Source organism: Mercenaria mercenaria, unplaced genomic scaffold (assembly GCF_021730395.1).
Source record: "Mercenaria mercenaria strain notata unplaced genomic scaffold, MADL_Memer_1 contig_662, whole genome shotgun sequence".
Taxonomy (NCBI): Eukaryota; Metazoa; Mollusca; class Bivalvia; order Venerida; family Veneridae; genus Mercenaria; species Mercenaria mercenaria.
The window spans coordinates 1-21,220 of record NW_026463551.1 but is presented as its reverse complement, the minus strand read 5'-3'; the positions used below and the strand labels follow the sequence as shown (position 1 = coordinate 21,220).

Here is a 21,220-nt window from a genome sequence, read left to right as displayed (position 1 = left end):
CATCTACAATAAAACCAACCTGTAATAATTTCTTTTTAGCATTCTGCGCAGCTGTATTAGCAGACAAGCATGTAGGATCTGACAGCAGATTCTGTAAGATACTAAAATACTGTTGTAGATCTATATCTTCCATCTCTAATTGTGGGCAATGTCGTACTGCTTTGCCTACCTCTCTACCCTGTTAACAAATATCACAAAATAATGGTTTCAGAAACAAAATACAACATGTATATACATGATTCATCTTGCAAATATTTATTTCAAGCGATGCATTTTTTTCATATGTTTCTGTCGTGTTTTTGTTGTTTTTATGAAGACTGCAGCAAATTGTTTTTTTTTTTCGTTTTTTTTTTCTTTCCTTTAAAAAAAAAATCGAAAATATGTTAAGTGACAAGTCTATTGTAAATAATAGTTAACGCTCGGTTTTCTATTCCACACTTCAAGGAAATTAATGTAAATCTTTAAAATATCTATATAGTCCTTTGAGATTTGAGACATAAAGCAAAATGGAATTGGTTATGTTGAGTATATGAAATTCAAGCGACCTTGAACGTTTTACCTGTGTGACCTTGACCTTTGAGTTTGTGGCCTTGGTCGTAAGAAAGAATATACATTTATAGTCTTCTTATGGCGTTTTTGTAGCATGTAATTTAATTATCAATCTATGCATGGACAAACTATTGACTGGATTTAAACAGAAGATGACATGTTTGATTTCTAAGAGTGATTTGACCTTTGCACCCAGTCCATGGATTTAGGAACACATCATTTTGTTATGAGGAGCATTTATGCAAATTTATACCACTCGTTTGATGGCAGTGTTACCAACCGGGTAAGTATAGGATGGACCATATGAATAACTGACTACCGGACAGATAATGCGCACACAAATGACTTCTGAATACAGGGACAAAAATAGTTCTGAAATTACGTCTTATCAAACTCGTGATGAGTTACCTGTTCAAAGATGTTGTACGTTTTGGAAAGGTCGTCGTGAATTTTCGTTTGAAATGCTTCATAGTTCATAATAACACTGATGATTCCATTGAAATCCGTCTCTGCTGCATCCGCCGCGTCCGTATATCCATCGGGTGGCATGAAACATTTAGCAACTTCCCATGGATTGCTGCACCACCGGGTAGCATCAGTGTTCTTAAAGGATGGACCGTAGTATCGATGGGCACGATGTATCTCGCTTTTGAAATTATGACATATCTTGTTAGGGCAGCCAGACGGGAGATATTGCGTGGCAGAATTTCTATGGAAGTTACATTTTCCACGTCTTGCATTACAAATTCTATTCGTGGGGCAAACAACAACATTTTCTGTGCAACAACTTGAACACGTGGTACCAGCAGGAAGTCCATTGTTGTTGCAAATGTCACTCAAACAGTTTTGCTGGAACTGTTCTATTTCATCATGAACAAAAGGCTCAATACCTTCTTTGGTAAATAACACACCTAATCCAGCCTTAATCCAATTCTTGAATTTAGCTCCTGATAGTTTAGGATCATACAATGGAGTGGCCATGATTTGTTTAGGACAGCGTAATCCACAATTCAACTTCAATGTAAGTTTAACTTGCACGAGGGGTCATCTTAATCTGTCGTTATCTTTAGGTTCGACAGCCGAAAATCCATTTCACTTTTAAAATGCAGTCCTGTTTAGTATTCAGCTGTCTAAAAAATAAAAACGTAAAAATGTTACACCAGAATATTATGTCGTAAATTCAATATATTATAATCTACATTACTCCGTTATGTAATCAGGCAGTCTAAAATAATTAATGAGACATGCAGGGATTATAGGTTATTAGATTTATATCGAGAAATATGACTAAGTTCTGCAGCGAAAATATTGCGCGAATTAATCTTTTTATTCCATACGGATACAATAATAATTATATGTAAATGATATATACTCTTAATGATAGGTAGATCAAATAATCATATTTTTTCAATGGGGTTAAATTGATAATGATGTCATAAAGGAAGTAACAGAATGATACGAAAGTTGAACATTAATATGGAAAAAGTGACGCTTCAGGTTCCATTAATTGAGTTTGTAATCATTAAGTGACGTATTTATAACATTTGGATTATCAAAAGAACAATGAACACTAATGAACAGAAATCAACTAAAAAGTCTTAAAACAGTTTATTTAGAGTAAAAAAGACGAACACATTTTTAAATTTTTTTTATCTATTTTTGCATGTGATATACTAACAGAAGGAGGAAGTGCTGTATTGCAAATTATTACATAGTCGTTTCTATTCCCCGTTAAGTTACACTGGTACCGGAAACGTCAATATTTTTATTGCACTATTTGTTTCTATTTAGTTCAGTACTGTCAATCCTATTCAGATTTTTGAACATATTTATGATGTTTACACCATATTTATAAGTGTAGATGCGCATGTAATAAAAAGGCACTCGTTCTTCAGCGGAAGAATATTGCGCTCCTAAAGTCACGCAATATTTCCGCTGAAGAACTCGTGCATATTTCCTGATACAAAGCTAATAACCTATAATTACATTTCTGAAAGTAACCAGTAAGTCATGACACGGGCTTGGCTACTTCTACGTCTCACCATTTTAGGTGATCGCAGCAACCAAGAAGTTGACGAAAATTTTACAAACTTTAACATCTATTCGCGTCTTCTAAAAGCATTTGTTGTAGTTTTCTTGCATTTTATGGTTCCCATCTCTCATTGCCATTGTATTTCGACTCTTTTTTGCGCCTTATAACTTTTTATGTATTAATCATGTAAGCTCCTGAAGGACATTTTAGCCAAAGAATGTAAAGAGGTCACTGTCTGGTCATTTTTTGAAAATGACATGGTATTCAGAAAAATTGTGAAGATGTAATTGTCAATTTTACAAACTTGTGAATAGAAATAGCAAATATATGTAAGCCTTAATAGCTCAATCACTAAATTTCTTTTTCATCAAGAAAAAACTGCAAATACTGAAACACATTCTAGTCATCCTGGATTATTGACTTTTTAGAATTTTAGCAACTGATATTTTGAGAAAACAATTGTGTGTATCAATTTCTACTTTAATATTTAAGAAATACCAGAATCAAGTTAATGAAGCTGTTGTTTTTAAGCTGTCGAAAACACGGTATGAAGTATTTTCCGTTCACAACATTTTGAAAGTGGAACCACTACTGCTAGCCCACTTATTTATTATCAATCCCTGTATAAATTCAGGTTCACTTCGGTGTGTACCGATTACACCAGTGGAAAATCCCTTGATTAGATCGATTCGAATGAATATAGTCGCACATTTGATATTGGTCCAGTTTACCGAAACGTAAACAAAAAATTTAAGGTTCCGATAATTGATCAAATTGAAATTGCGAATTATTCCACTTTGTGAAAAATGGTGCAATTATGGATTGTGGAGGGGTCATCTTGTACATGTAATGAAGGACAAAAAGATCTTAAGCCGATCATTGATTTAGCTGATTTATTAATGATGACATCTAATGTTTCACCTCATCCCCAGCTTTTATTGAATTTGACTGGCATATCCTAGTAGGTTGTCTTCCTTGAAACTTATCCAGTAATCAATATTGGTTTTAAATTACCTAGTGATGTCACTTTGAGCAATAGATTATATAGGAAATTTATTTTCAATGATTAATTTCAAATAGATTTATTTTTGTGAAAATTTTAACACATATGACAGTATACATCAATTTCTTTTCAATTTCATGTGAAAATATTTATTCTAGCTGAACATATTCATGCTTCCAATTTTGTTTTAAAAGTATCAGCATCCCTAGATGTATAGTGAAAATTACTAAAATTTTCAATTTCTTTTACTTTAGAGGCGAATAAACTATATTTTCCAAAATATGACAACTTATTAACACATATGTAGGTGTTCTTGACATTATAAATAATACAGTGGTATACCTATAATTGTAATGGGGTAAAAGCTTCTTCCTTCCATTTAACGTCAAAGTGTCTCAGGAAATTCAAAACTGTTGGATTTCTTAAGTTCTGATGTTACTTAAACGGTTATAATTTACGGAACTCATATACCACCAAATGACGTAAGATTCAATATAGAATTTGGAAAATAATAAAGTTCATAATTGTCTCTCTATGCAAAAATAGAAATAAACAAGAGGGCCATAATGGCCTTATATCGCTTACCTGAGTTAAGTTGCTTGCTTGAACAAATTTCTTTGCTAAAGCTTAAACAACAAGAAAGTAGGTCAGTAGGTCATATTCATGGTCACTGAAAGTCAGTTTTAAGATTGGTGTGCAAAACTGTACATGTCATCCAAATTTCAAGGCTTATCTTATAAAACAAGAAAGCAGGTCATTAGGTCAAGGTCACAGTCAGGTGACCCCATATCACTTGGGTTCATCTGGTGAAATATAATTTGACCAGTCTAGGATATATGGTCTAATAATTTTTGAAGTATTTTTCCTATATAACTCATTTATCAAGTGACCCCTGGGGCGGGGCCTCTTTTCACCCAAAGGGCATTATTTGAACAATCCTGTAAGAGATCAACTAGGCAATTATACATACAGGTACATAATATCAAAGGCATAGGCTTTGAGCATTCAGATGAGAAGATTTTAAAAGTTTTTCCTATATAAGTCTATGTTAAACTTGGGATACCCAGGGCTAGGCCTCTTTCACCCAAGGGGCATTATTTGATATATTTTGGTAGTAGACCTCTAGGCAATGCAACATACCAAATATCAAAAGCACAGGCTTGCAGTTTCAGGCAAGAATATTTTTTTAAAGTTCTTCCTATATAAGTCTATGTAAAACTTGGGATCCCCAGGACAGGGCCTCTTTCACCCCAGGGGCATAACTTGAACAATTTTGGTAGTAGATCACTAGGCAATGCAACATACCAAATATCAAATCATTGGACTTGCAGGCAAGAAGATTGTTAAAGTTTTTCCTATTTTAGTCTATGTGAAATTTGGGACCCCTGGGTGGGGCTTCTTTTCAACTCAGGGGCATAGTTTGAATAATCCTGTTAGAGGACTACTAGGCAATGCAACTTACGAAGTATCAAAAGCCTATGTCTTGAAATTTCAGACGAGAAGATTTTTAAAGTTTTTTTCCAATATATCTACGTAAAACTAGGGACCCCCATGGCAGGGCCTCTTTTCAACCCAGGGTAATAATCTGAACAATCTTCGTAGTAACCCTGAAGACAATCCTACGTACCAAATATCAAAAGCCTAGGTCTTGTGGTTTCAAAAAAGAAGATCTTTAAAGTTTTTTTCCTTTACAATTCTATATAAACCATGTGGCCCCCTTACAAACCATGTGACCCCCTCCTCTGGGCGAGGCCATATTTCTCCCTAGGGGGATCATTTCAACAACCTAGGCCCTTTTGTTTTCGACAAGAAGATTTTCAACGTTTTTCCCTATGTCAGAATAATTTGATAATTGATGTATTGCTAACGTAAGACATAAGCAATGATAGTGCTCGACTCCCTTTTCATGCTATCTTTGTTATAATTATTGTTGAATTGCTGTTAATTATAGACTTTGGGTCATTTGTGCCTGATTTGGGTTCATTATGTCGATAGCTGGATCCCAGCATCACACATTGAGTCATATACAATAGTTAAAGGGAACCGGACATTTAATAGAGCAGGTACTCGTTGTACGACGTTATGTTTAAATTTGGACCAATCAGAAACAAGTTCTAAAAATAGCACGTCTGCTGGGGTATAAATAGATAGATGGATGACAGAGAGCTTATTCGGTATCCAGCGGTTGAAGAAGACGCATCGAGGATTCAACTAATAATTTTTCCCAGTACCTTGAGAAGGAGACTATTGCAGTTACCCTGTCAGGGCGGATAAATTATTAAAAAGAAAACTTTGGAAGATCTTAGACTAAAGAAAAGTAGCAGAATTTCGATAAGGTTTCGAGCTAAGGGCCAGCGCATAGGAGTTTAACCTTAAAGGTAATTGAATGCTATAGACGATAGCATATATAGGCTGAGCATCGGGAAGCTGAGACAGAGACCCAGAGTTTGGTAATCTACTGAGATAGTAGGAGAGTTCCAGCTTATAGACGGTTCAGCGTTATTGGCGAAGTACAGCCAAGGCATCGGGGATAATACCTATATGGTAGTTGAATGCTACATATCGTCGCCAAAGTTCGAAAATGGCGGAACTCAAGTTTTGGCGCGAAATGGTTTATCTAATTTTTCCTTTGACTTCTGTCTCCCGCCTTCTGTGCGAAAATAGCGGAACTCTAGTCCAATCATAAAGTGGTTTTATTAACATGTGACAAATCGGCGAAAAATCGTTGGATAGCTTGAGTGACCGTCGAAAATGGCGTAAGTCAGGCTACTTTCCTGGTTGCGTTTGATAGAGTGTTTTTCTTGTGGGAATAAAGTTTTATTAAAACAATTGGATTTTATAGTAGCAAGTAAGTGTTTTTCTGTATCTATATGATGTTTATAAGGTATATTCGTAGCATAAAGAAGCAAACTAAAAGAATATTCTGTTTGAGTTATGTTTACGTAGTAGATCCAGCTTTATGAATGTAGTTTTCTATGCAAACCTATTGAAAATTTAAATATGTCAAGGTCACTCTTTGTTATATTCCAAGAAACCTGTACTAAGCAAAGTTTTGCATGAAAACTCGAGATACGACTGTATATGTATCGGTTTAGTTAGGAAAAAATATGAGATACGCCATTTTCGCATAACAAAATTCCCGAGATACGCCATTTTTTCATTAATTGTAAGTTCGCGAAGAGATCATTTTCGGGACATGATTTAACAGTTTGTGTAAAAATTACTTTTCCATGCAACGGTTAATATTCATCTATTTGCTGTTTCGACATAGATCTTTAAGAAAGAATAATTTACAGTTCAGAATAACACATAAACCTTTTCTTTCAGGTATATCTACATTGAACCATGCTATGGAGAGCAATGATCGCTGCTGGCTTTTGACTTTACCCGATTTTGTTCTTGTGACAGTATTAAGATTTCTTTCCATTGATGAACTCCTTAAGTCTGTATGCCTAACCTGTAAAAGACTGCATTCCATAATTGAAAGACATTCAGTTTTGTGGAGAAATTTTAGTCCGGATTTCTGTTTCGACTTAAGGCAAGAAGATCTGCAAAGAATTCTAGAACACTCGATTACCTTCACTGAATTCATTGTTCCATTTGCAACATTTAAGTGTGATACACCGACCATTGATTTCCTATTCACAACTAAGTTGTGCAATGCCAAAAAACTGGTTTGGCTAGATATAACATCATGTGAACTTTCAACATTGTGCTTTCTAAAGCTCTTGCCAAACATTAGATTTCTGAACATTTCGGAGTGCAAGAATCTGGTTGATGCAGACTTTCAAGTGATCAAATCATGTGAAAAATTAGATCAGTTGTATGTTTCTTTTACAAATATAAAGGCGGAAACAATTGTGAGTTTATGCGAAGTTATTTCCTTGACTGTTCTCGATGTGTCAGGTGTTCCGCTGAAAATTGCTGATTGTGCAAAAGTACTCACACCTGAACTTCTGTTTTTTAATTTGACCTTAGATATTGGAGAAGATGAGCAGTTATTTTATGAAACAGTGCGCGATTACACGGGCTGCAGTATTCATTTAGTGAGACTTTAGAGACAGATACAGTAACGATGTTTTCTAGGGGTAGACTTATTCTTAACTTGTCGATGGAAAAGGCCAAACAGCAAAGTGTTAATCCAGCCAATACGCAGTTAACTATAAAAGGTAACGATATTACAAAGAAGAGTATGGTTCAAGAATCCATCAGTTCAGATCAAGATATTACCAAAACAAGTACGGTTCTGGAATCTGCGAGTTCAGATCAAGGAAGTAAAGCTTATAGAGAAACCAATAAAACATGTATTAGTTTCAGACGTGCAAAAGAAATTGAAAAAGAAATCTCAAGTGAAACCATCAATAGTCAAGTTGTTACTCCTGAAAGTGTAGCAAAAAGTATAGATCAGAAAATTGACGACAATAATAACAGTATTTTAACCGATCAAGAATTGTACAGTGACACTGATAGCTATGACCTTGATGATGATGTTCGAGACCCGGATTGGGAATTACCAAAGGAAACTGATTCAGATAAAAGTGACGTCGAGGACATAACGTCAAATAATGAACCACACGAAATTGACAATACGGCAATTCAAAGTTGCCAAGAAGATACACTTAATACCATAAAATCAATAAAGAAGAGAACGAATGCTTCTCAGAAGCAAATTCACAAGAGGAGGCGAATGCAAGGTGAAAGCTACCTTGGGATAAAAAAGAACGAACACGGCGTTAAGAAACACTCCGTAGAAAAGTCAAGTCGGATTCTTTGTCCCAGAAATTGTACAAAGAGGTGTGATAGAAATTCGAAATTTCTAAATTGTAGATTAATCGATGAAGAAACACGAAAAGATATATTTGAAACATTCTGGAAGCGAATGGAATGGAAGGAGAAAAAAATGTATGTCGTCAATCTAGTTGAGAAATCTGAATGCGCCCAAAGAACCACTAGTGGAAGCAGTCGACGAAACTTCAGTTACAGGTATTACCTGTGGAAAGGACATGATAGAATTTGTGTTTGCAAAAATATGTTCACATCAACCCTAGGCGTCAGTGAAAAAACGATCTTGAACTGGCTTACAGATGTGAAATGTGGCTCACCAAAACCCCAAACCACACGTCCAAGTTCTGCATCATTGTCTAGAACTTCAGCCAAAGAATTTCTTGAATCGCTTCCCAAGGTCCCTTCTCATTATTGTCGTGCAAACACTTCAAAGCTATACCTTGAACCATTATTTACTAGTTTGAGTGACGTGTATCGCGAGTATTGTTCTCAATGTGCTGTGAATGGTAAAAAGCCTTACAACAATACTGGATTTAATGAACTGTTCCGTGAAATGAATTTAGCTTTATGGCAACCAAAGAAGGACCAATGTGACATTTGTTGCTCTTACGAGACTGGCAATTCAGACGAAGCGTTATATCAGACACACATCAAACGAAAGGAGGATGCGCGTGAATCAAAATCAAAAGATAAAGAGGAAGCTAAAAGAGATAATTCACTCAAAGTATTTACACTAGATCTTCAGAGTTTACTTCTATGTCCCAGGCTTCAAGCAAGTAGTTTATATTATAAAACTAAACTCTCATGTCATAACTTCACTGTTTATGACTTAGTTACAGGCGATGTTACTTGTTACTTTTGGAACGAGGCTGAGGGAGACCTAACCGCAAACTCCTTTACATCATGCATAATAGATTTTTTAAATTCACTTGACCTGCACTGCTTGAAAAGGATCATTATCTATAGTGATGGTTGTGGCTATCAGAATCGGAATTCTATACTGTCTAACGCATTGCTGCTTTTTGCAGTGAAAAATAACACTGAAGTTGAACAAAAGTACCTTGAAAAAGGACATACGCAGATGGAATGTGACAGCATTCATAGCACAATTGAGAGACGAATTAAAAAGAAGCCTGTGTATGTCCCACAAAATTATGTAGAGCTTATTAGAGAAGCTCGTAAAACGCCAGGGCCGTATACTGTCAAGTACTTGGACCATACGTTTTTTAAAGATTATGCGTCCCTGAATTATTATCCGTCCATAAGACCGGCAACTGGTACTGGATCAGCCACAGTGACAGATATAAGGGTTCTCAAATATACCCCAGACGGGAAGATCCTGTGTAAAATAAGCTATGGTGACAACTTCCAAGATGTTCCTAAAGCAAGATCTGCCAGATCTCGAACACCATGTAGTGAAGACACTGTGGTCCAATTACACCAGTCACGGCTGAAAATTAGAAAAACTAAATATGAACACCTTCAACAGCTAAAAGCTGTTATACCTTCAGATTATCACAGTTATTATGATTTGCTTCCACATCAGTAGTCAGTAGAAATACAATTGTATTAATGTTACTGTCATGTTCAAATATATCGGCATAGATTTTACAGTTTGCTCAGACGATAGTCAAGAATATCATTATCATGATCTTATTAGCGTTAACATTGAAAACACTGTGCTGATTTGAACGGAGCTGTTGGCAACATGTTACCTAAGTTGCATATTTAGACGTGTTTATCGCGATTGTTGTATACTGTATTGATGATTTCTAGTTAATTGTAAAGTAAGATTTACACGTGCATATTTGTACTAACTACGGTTTTGTGATTTCTAGTTACTTGTTTAATAACATTTAATAGCGCAGATGACGCTTATACAAATTACGCTTTGCGATTAAAATGTAAAAGTTTATTAAAATTTACACGTGTACATGCACATGATAGCTGTACAAACTATGATTTGGTGATTTTTAGTTAATAGTGTTATGACATTTATGTAATATGTTTCCGATAGTTGTACTATGGTTTGAAGATTTCTAGTTACTTGATTAATAACATTTACTAGCGCACATGACAGTAAATAACATGTTATGGTGATTTAGAGTTACTAGTTTGATAGCAGTTACATGCATGTGCACTTGCACATGATAGTTGTACAAACTATAATTAGGCGATAAATAGTCTTATGACATTTATGTCATGCTCTTACGATAGTTGAACTATGGTTTGTTGATTTACAGTTAATAGTTTGATAACATTTACATGTACACATGACCAAGATAAAGGTACAAACTTACCTTATTCGATTTCTAGTAAATAGGTTAGTATCATCTACATGTACAATCGACAGTTATACCATTTACCACTTGGTGATTATTTTTTGTAAATAGGTAAGTAATAACTTTTTAGCACACAAGAAAGTTTTGGTGGTTTCGGCTTAATAGTTTAATATACATATACATGTGTACATGCACAGAATGGCTGAACAAAATTCACTTTGTGATTTCGAGTTAATAAAACTTAAAACATTTGTTATATTGTCAGTTCATTGTTGTTTATTAGTTTTGGAAGTAGTTGTGTTTTATTCAAAGGGGCCATATGATTGAAAGGTTGTCGTCGCGTGGTATTAAAAAGTCGAATAACGTAACAAGAGTAAAAAGTTTTGCATAAATAACATTTGAAATAGATATAAATTGACCTACTAAAACACAAATATTGACAGGAAAAATTACCCATCTCACCTAACTCATAGAAAGCAATGTAATTATGGAGAGAAAATATGCGAAAGTTACGTATCTCATTGAATAAAGCTATTTCACTTATCATATCATATTTGATATGCTGAACATCCGAAGCTATTGTCAAAGACATTCATAATCAATTTTGAAAGTGAAATTTTACTTTTTAAAGTAAAGACGCAATTTTTTCTTTCTCCTGAAAACTTTCGTTTTTTTGAGTTCCGCCATTTTCGAACTTTGGCGACGATATGATAGCATATAAGCGCTGAGCATCCGGGAGTCAGGGCAATCTTATAGAGTTTGAGAGGACAGAGGCCGAGCATCTAGGCGATAGGACTCGTATGTTGTTAATTCAAAGACATTGTCTGACGGGAACTTCAACAAAAAGACCAGTCAAGTATAGAGTCTCCAGCCTATAGGAGTTTGAGCTAATCATTTTAGTTGGAGATTGTTAGTTTGAAATATTTAGTGATTTGTCTGATCCCTGAAATTGTCTAGCTCATAATAAGAAATCATTTACTAATCATTGGTACACGAATCATTTAGGCAAGGTAGCCAGATGAAAATTCTATATATGAGATATTTACTCTCACCAACTCTACGTTTTAACAAAGGACATTCTACATCGTTTGTCAGCTAGTGTAAGACATAGTCACCTTAGCGATTGGACCCAAACCATTGTTCAAGATACTTAAGGCGTAGGCACTTCCCTGGGTCATATAACCAGTATCCTGACACCCTAAATAAGTCTATAGAAAAAATGTGACACCCAGGATGGGGCCATATTATATCCTAGGAGAATAATTTGAATAATCTTAGAGGCCCACTAGATGATGCTACAGACTAAATATCAAAGCCCTAGGCCTTATTGTTGTAGACAAGAAGATTTTCAAAGTTTTCTTCCCTTTATAAGTCTATATAAATGATGTGATCCCCAGGACAGGGCCATATTTGACCCTAGAGAGATAATTTGAACAACCTTGGCAGAGGCCCACTAGATGATGCTACATCCTAAATATCAAAGCCCTAGGCCTTATGGTTGTGGACAGGAAGATTTTCAAACTTTTTCCTTATAAAAGTCTATATAAACCATATGACCACCGGGTCGGAGCCATTTTTGACCCTAGGGGGATAATTTGAACAATCTTGGTAGAGACTCACTAGATAATGCTACATACCAAATATCAAAGCCCAAGGCCAAGTGGTTTTTGCACAAGGAGATTTTAAGCTATTTCTGTCGTTTGCCATGGCAACCGTAATGTATGGAATTTAATTCTGATATTTTTTAGACCATCCAAGGTTCATCCATGTGAAGTTTCATCAAAATTGGCTTTGTGGGAGGAGATGTTGTTTCAAGAAAAGTGTGGACGGTCGGACGACGGACGACGGACGGACGCCCGACGGTGAGCGATCACAATAGCTCATCCGCTGTTATTTTGTTTCCAAATGAGCGTGAATGTTGAATAACTCGGTTAACAATAATAATTATAGATGTATCATCTTATTATCAAAATCTGGAACATATATGTTATTTTATTGGACATCCTTTTTGCACATCATAATTGACGTGAATTAATCTTTGCGACGCATGGCCCCTGAAATAGTCAAAAATGCACATTTTCACCTTGTGATATGCCTAGCTCAAAAAGTATTTGATATGAAATGATGAAACCTTGCATGAGTCTTAATCATGATATGAACTTGCGCACCTCCTATTTTTTATTTGGGTCCGTCCTCTATTTTCAGAGTTATGGCCCCTGAAATAGTAAAAAATGCACATTTTTACCTTGTGACATGCCTAGCTCAAAAAGTATGTGATATAAATTTATGAAACCTTGCAAGAGTCTTAATCGTGATATGAACTTGCGCACCTCCTATTTTTCATTTGGGTCCGCCCCTATTTTTTGAGTTTTGGCCCCTGAAATATTCAAAAATGTACATTTTCATCTTGTGACGCACCTAGCTCAAAAATTATTTAATATAAATGGTTGGAAACTTGCATAAGTCTTACTCATGATATAAACTTGCACACCTCTAATTTTTTGCTGGCTCCACCCCCTTACTTTTAAAGTTATTGCCCCTGAAATAGTAAAAAAATACACTTTTTCACCTAATTATGTGCCTAGCTCAAAAAGTATTAAATGTAATTTCAGGAATCTTTGCTGGAGACTTTATCGTGATGTGACCTTGTACACTTAGCATTCTTCTTGAGAATCGTAGCTCTTATTACAGAGTTATGGCCCTTGAAATAGCCAAAATAGTGGATTTTTTGTTTGCGATGCTCATAGCTCAGAAAGTATATGGCCTAGAATAATGAATCCTTTTCATAAAATGTTTGTTGAGGTTATACCCTCAAACTGAGACTGTAAACATTTGAATTATTGTCCCTTATGTGTTACAAATGTACCAGTGAGGGGCACACCCTGTGTCCTACAGACACATTCTAGTTGGCAGTATAAAACAGACATTGCAACCAAAATTTTACAAGATGGTTATTTTATATTTATATAGATGTGCCCTAGAAGGAACTTTTGGTATGCATTAACTTGTATATGATTTTGAATTTGAAATCATACATTGGTATATATCTATTCTGTTTATTTAATTAATTTTGCTCATTCATGCTGCATATAAATATTTAAGCGTACACGTGTAGTAAAATGACGACGGACATACATTTTCACATCAGTCAATCAGAGTGTGTCTGTAATCTAGACCGGAACTTCACCAGGGAAGTTCAAGAAAGTTTTTTGTGCACCGTTGAAAAAACTATAAACTACACGTTGTTTTTCTAAGATAAGAAGTATTGAAGAATTGTGACAGGTAAACAGCGGAAGATAAATTGCCACTTGTTTAATATAAATAGTAAACATTTACTGAACTGCGTGTTTTAGGTATGAAATACGCAATTGAAATGGGTTAGTATATTTTCCCGTTCACGACCATGGTTTTTATATGATACCTAGGGGTAGGGTTTAACATATACAGAGGCATTTACTTTCTGGTCTGGTGCCAGTGGAAAATAGCAGCGGCGTTTAAACTCAGATACTGTGTATGTCGTATAATCACATCGCTATTTCCGTTTGGGTAGTTCACTGTTTCTACACTGTGGAAAGTTTATCGATCAAATCAGGATCTTACAAATTTATTCTTCCTAATGATTTATGGATATTAACTTTAGTGAGGTTTTTTGACCACTTTCGTTTTGTTACCTTTAAGCCTATAATTTGTGACTGTATGTGTTGTATGAAGAGACAGGTGAAACGTGACTGTATAAAAACTGCCTGTAAATCTAAATCATTCTAAGTTTGGTGTATTGAAACATTCTAAGTTAGACAATCTAATTAACATTTCAATACTCTTATCTTATGTGTCCTCTACCAATAATGGGATTTTCCAGTTTAAACATAGTACACCGGAATTGATTCGGTTATTTCCGCGCTTTGTAAAGGGAGAGATATACAATAATTGATTGTAAAACTTGAAAACGGGTTACCTTCCGTACTTTGTCCACTCAGGGGCGGTACTAGTATTTCGTGTTAGAGAGGATATGAACTTTAGGAACTCCTGATGTTTATTATTGCGTATTCTGAGGTATAAGAAGACTTTGTTTATGTTATTGTTTTACTCGAACTTCAATGTAAAGTACACTGTTAACAGTCATTTGTTTAAACAACTTTCACCTTTTATGCATATTCTTATTAAATTTATGTGAGGGCAAATAACATTGCTACGGTCCGTATGTTTTCCGCAAGTCCCGAAATGTTGTGAACTTTCTCTGTGACTATTTTTACTGCAGTTATAGCCCTTTGATAATTTGTGCTGTATGCAAATTGTAAAAAATGTGGTATCTAACTCCTAGCATGATTTATTTCAAACTTTAGCAAATGTACAAGCTTAATGTGCGGATGAACAAAACGGGATGATTTATTTCTGTGACTATTTTTATTGCAGTTCTGACCCTTTGGAGAATAACATAGTTTGTGCTATGGACATAATTCTAGTAGTTTTTTATTGATTTGGTAGAACACATTTATACTGTAATGTGTATGCAAGTTTCAACTATATATTCATGATTTTCAGCTGTACAGGATTTCACAGAATTTACACACAAAATTTACGGCTGAAGTGTTGTAAAAGTGAAAATAGCAGTAACTTTTTCGTTTCAGGATATAAACCTTTGATTTTGACCACTCATTTTTCAAGTTCAGCCATTTCCAATACAATGGTGATGCCGCATTTTACATCGTCTTTCCGGCGTTACACATTCTTTCCGGCGTTTCACATACTTTGAGCCTATTCTGTGAAAAAGGAGGTGCGCAAGTTCATATCATGGTTAAGACTCACGCAAGGTTTCAAGAACCTATATCAAATACTTTTTGAGCTAGTCATGTCACAAGGTGAAAATGTGCATTTTTTACTATTTCAGGGGCCATAATTCTGAAAATAGGGGGCGGACCCAAATAAAAAATAGGAGGTGCGCAAGTTCATATCATGATTAAGACTCATGCAAGGTTTCATGAATCTATATTAAATACTTTTTGAGCTAGGCGTGTAACAAGGTAAAAATGTGCATTTTTTACTATTTCAGGGGCCATAACTCTGAAAATAGGGGGCGGAGCCAGACAAAAAATAAGAGGTGCGCAAGTTCATATCATGATTAAGACTCATGCAAGGTTTCATGAATCTATATCAAATACTTTTTGAGCTAGGAGCGTCACGAACTTCGGACGGACGCACGCACGGACGGGCGCACGGACAATACCAAACCTATATGCCCCCACCACTCATGGGGGACACAAAAAATATCATGTAAGTATTTTCGCTAGTTATTTAACATAAATAGTTAAATCCAACAAAAAAAATAAATCTTTTACCTCTTTCAGTAGTGTAAATACGGCAATAAGACATTGACCTGGTCAGTCTATTATGATTCGATGTGTGTTTCGTTGCGCATAATTAGAGGTCACAATGGGGTTTGTTTCCACATATTAACCATGCATTTGAAGGTAACGATAATATTTGGTTGTTTACATTTAAATTTGCTGATATATGTCTATCTTTTGAATGTACATAATTATGTTATGTTCAGAAGGAAATAAAACAATCAATTAATCATCCTCGGGTTTAGTATTGTGTAATCCATGGAGTCGCCTCAATTGAGGAAGAATAGTTTAACATCAGAGGTTATTTCTAAGGTCATGGAGTTCAGTTGGCCAGGTTGTAATTACAACAGCTTTCGACATCATTAGCTCAGTCAAGTGTGAACTATTGAATTAAGATCTTCCTTCTCAAGAGAAGGATTATCAAGATGAATTTCATTCATCATTTCGAGTCTTTTATCGTAAAACTGTGAATATATTGCATTCTGTTTTTGTTTGTTTACATTTCGCTTAACATGTGCACAATGCCGTGACCTCTAGTTCGGATGTTCATTAGGGGAGTTCACGCAAGTTTTTTTTCTGTAACGTTGACTAAAGCATAAAATATGTGGAGCATCTCTGCAATATGGAATATTGAGACAATGTGACAGATGCACGAAAGAAGATAAATTATCGCTTGTTTAACCCTTATCATGCTAATTTCTATAATGGACTTGTCCATCATTCAATTTAGGCAATACCATTTATTATTAAAAGGGGTGTTTACTGAAAATTTACTGACTGAATAGTGAACAGTGCAGACCATAATCAGACTGCACAGATGTGCAGGCTGATCTTGGTTTGCACCGGTCGCAAAGGCAGAATCACTTGCCGCCAGCAGGCTAAAGGTTAATATCAATAGTACACATTTACTGAACTGCGTCTTTTAGGTATGAAATACGCGATTGAAATGGGTTAGTATATTTTCCATGGTTCTTACAGTATACATAGGGGTAGGGTATAACATGTACAGAGGCATTTTCTTTCTGGTCTGGTGCCATGGCTATTTTCATTTATTTTTACACTTCAGTGGAGTTTAGGCGTTGATACCAATTTACACTGCAAACATGTGACATAACGAACCGGTAAAGGTCATCGTTAAACTTAGAAACACCATTACGACCACAAATCGAGAATAACTTAGGCAACACTAAACTGATTACCTGTTCGTCGGATTTTGCCGCACCAATTTGACAGGAAATGAAAAAAAAATCTTTTTTGACCGCCTGCACCTGGCGTATTTTTGCACTGGCTCGAAATCGAGTAGGAGTACAGTATTGTACAATTTTCTTGACCTGTCAAAAACTTGTTCCCGGCTTTCATTATATTCTGTTTACGCACAAGTAAGATTAACATGAAAGCCAGAAATATGTTTTGACAGGTCAATAAAACAGTACAATAGTAACTCCTCGTTGGCCGAGCGGTAAAGGTATTAATCTTATACTTTTTCGTCGGGATTTCGATTCCCGGACCCGTAAAATGTATTCTTAAAAGTGTATTTTCTTTTTTTTCAATACGATTCAACGAAAACAACACAAGTTTGTTAATCTAGTACTAACTTGTTCACTAACTCATATATGTCACTGTTAACATGTAATCATGTTTAAATACTCTTTATCTTTAATATGATCTAAGAGGAAACAAAACTTCCTCACAGTATATAAATTAAATGCAAAATAAAAAAAAATGACGGATGCAAGGTTCAAACCATCAGAACTGTCACTGTAAAATGATTTCATGTCTATTCACTCAACCTACTGCGCCATCAAGCCAACTGTTGATCTTACTTCCAATATCTTCTGTTTTAAAGGAGATTGCTAAGTACTGATTGTTCATTTACATGTTGCTAAAAATAAAAACGCCATAATACTGTGCAGTACTAATCCCCAATGATAACTCGATTCCTGCCGAAACGCGAGGACGAGTCTATTTCATGATAACAGACGAAATAATAATTCATAATGGTTACCCATTTACTTGACAATTAAATACTGGTATTTCTTTCATTTCAAATAGTCGTTCTGTATATGGCAACAAAGCTCAGTTGGGCAAACTGCAGACAACAATTGGATATAAGCAAATCGTTTTGTGGGTTCGAATCTTCTTGAGGATTTTTTTCAGATTTTTTTTTGTTCTACAGTATTCGTTTTCATTTTTATTTCATTACTTTTGTTTCTTTCTTTGATGGTTTCAATTTGTATATATGTCTTTATGTAACACAATAGCATGTTCATTATTTGCATTGCTTGAGTGCATGCATTTAGTATCATCTTTGCTATATAATGAACTATTCTGATCTACCATATCAGCTTTAGATACTTCTCTGTCGTATTGTCACAGATCTCATAAAGGAAACTTATTTTTTATGCAAAAGTGAAATAAAAAATTAATTCTCAATGCTGAGTTTCGAACCCACACGGCAAAAGATCTGTTGACCATGGACATTATGCTTCACCACTGAGCTAATTTGTAATTGGAACAAAATCTGGAAATATTTAGATTGTAACATGCTAGAAAAATGCTTAATTCCCTATGTTCCATTTTAATCTATTTATAGTCATGTTTGTAAATATCAAGTTATCGTTGGGACATAGTACTTATAGGTGAATCACGCAGAGACGATATTGATTAGTATCTCAAACTGAGACTCAGTAAGCAAAATAATTGTATGAGCGAAACGCGTTTGGACGATAGCCTGAGGTATGACACCCGAGGTCCGGAGTTCGACACTGGGTTGAAGTAAACATCTCTTTTTTCAGCATTGATACACTACCGTATTTTTCCACTGGCTTTGAAAGTAATACGACAATACAACATACACGGTTTTTTCGTGAACATCCATTTATAACGATTGAATGCAAGTACAGTATCCCCACATTATACACTAACATACCATTCCAAAGCTCGAAATGGCGAACATTGAAAAAGCTTCTGAGGAGCGATTTCATTATTCTTAAATTCTGAATCGGACACAACTGACGATTCTGCAATAGTTACAGCGGACGAGCCGGAAATGAAATGAATTGTAAATTTTATTGATTAAAATTCCATAGAGATAAAAAGATAAAAAGAAAATAAAAAAGATAATATAAATAGTAATACACGTAATAAGAAAAAAAGAGATGACAAACAGAGAATTAAAGCAAAACTAAAGCAGGGCAACATAAAACATTTTCTTATGAAAATAAACCTCTTGGGTGTTTCGAACTCGTGCTATTTTTCGCACTGCATTAAATTTGAAAACCGGCAGCTTAGCCACCCGAGTTATTTCGCCATTCAATTTTATGATCATATTTATTTGAGAAGTATCATAAGAATGCCTATCTTATTTACCATGATTATTAATTGTCTGTCTTAGACTCGCTAGACATTTTCGCGCCATTTTTATTATCGTTCGCCGACGGTAAGATAATTGTAAGGTAACTCAATGTATTTGAAAATACCAGGCATCAATATTGAATATTTTTGGATGTTGAGATATATAAGAATGATTGCGGTATTATTTGTACAAAAGTTCACGAAAAACAAACTAATAGCCACCAGTATGTAAAATTTTCTTCTTCTCATCCTATGTCTTGTAAAAGGAGTATTCCTCTAAGTCAGGCAAAGCGTTACAGACGTCTTACCTCAGATGATAATTCCTTTGTACAGGAACTGGAGAAATTAAAAACTTTTTTTATCAAAAGAAATTATCCCATATCGATAATTGATAAGTGTTTTGATAAAATAAAGTCAATGTCTATGGATGATGCACTAATTAGTAGTAAAACAGATGGCACTTCTAATAACATAATTCCTTTTGTATGTACATACAATCCATCTCTACCTAACATTGGGGAGGTTTTAAATAAGTACTGGAATTTATTACAACTTTCTAATAGGCAGAGTGTTCAGTACCTTTCTAAACTCAAGCCTATTGTTGCTTACAAGAGACCTTCTAGTTTAAATGATATTCTGGTTACATTGTTCAACTATAAATGAATCTAAATTTTTTACAACTTCTGCAACTTTGAAAAACTACAGTATTAGAAAGAGTCTTTCATGTAGTTCCAAAAATGTAATTTATGTTATCACATGTAAAAGGTGTAATTTTCAGTATGTTGGACAGACTAACCATATGTGCTCTAAACGCATGAATAGTCATCGTTTTGATATAAACCATTATCCCGAATCTTTGACTAATGTTTCTGAACATTTTAATTCCAACCTTCACACAACTGATGACTTTTCATTCATGCCCATAGAACACGTAAATGGTGATTGGAAACGTCTTCTGAGGGAGACTTACTGGATGCATGAGTTAGACACAGTTTATCCAAATGGAATGAACTCGAAATATTTATACTAATAATTAATTTAAGATTTTTAATCTTTATGTTTTACATTTCTTACATTTTTCTCTGTATAATCAGTCAATTCTATAGACTACTTTTGATATATAAAATACAGACTACTTTCCAGACTTTTAATATCCTTTTTGCTATCTGCATTTTCTCTGGAAATAATATATCTTCATAGATCCTTTACATTGTGCTTTTCTGTATAATATGTATAATGTTTTTGAATGTTAAATTACGCCATGCTGTTGCATACGTTTTGACGTGGTTGTTATGACGTCATGTTCCACATGACGTCATCAACGTTATTGCTTGTAAACATTATACCCCTGATGAAGGCATTGAAAGCCGAAACTAGTTGGAAATAAATTAAAAACCAGTTTGAAGTTGTTCTTCCATTTTCAGTTGTATTATATCTTATACTGGAAGAACATAGCATCTACATAGATCCTTCATTCACAATGGATTATACAGTGGAAAATAATGTGAAACAGATTGAAAAATGCACATTCGGTTTCTGGAGAACTGTTTAAGTGAAGGAGTATCCCCTAAAGGACTTCAGCTAAAGCTTCAAGTTCAAGTTGGTGATAACAGCCGTTTACAAAATGTGGTCAACAGAATTCTGCTGAAAACATCCTTGGATATAACAAGGTTAGTGTGTGAAGATCATCGCAAGCAGCTTAGTGATTCTAAACCAAACATGATAACTCTAGAATCAAATCTTAAAGAAGTATTAGAAGATGACTTATTTTTACAAAGATCTCAATATGTGTTTGAAAAAACTGAAACAAAAAAGAACATGATAATTGAGAAGCAAAATAAGAAATTAAAAAGTCTCATACAGTCAAGAG

The 21,220-nt window shown here is 34.9% G+C and overlaps 1 protein-coding gene across 1 annotated transcript in view; it reads right to left on the bottom strand.

Moving 5' to 3' along the window:
* LOC123543639 (uncharacterized) overlaps window positions 1–1,548 on the bottom strand; it is a 35,998-nt gene extending 34,450 nt beyond the window's left edge. The window contains exons 1-2 of the mRNA XM_053536012.1: window positions 958–1,548; window positions 20–178 (exon numbers count right to left, since the gene is read on the bottom strand). Of these exons, the coding sequence (XP_053391987.1) occupies window positions 20–178; window positions 958–1,530 (732 nt within the window). The 5' untranslated portion in view covers window positions 1,531–1,548. The remainder of the gene's footprint in view (window positions 1–19; window positions 179–957) is intronic.
* Between the last annotated feature and the right edge of the window lie 19,672 nt (window positions 1,549–21,220).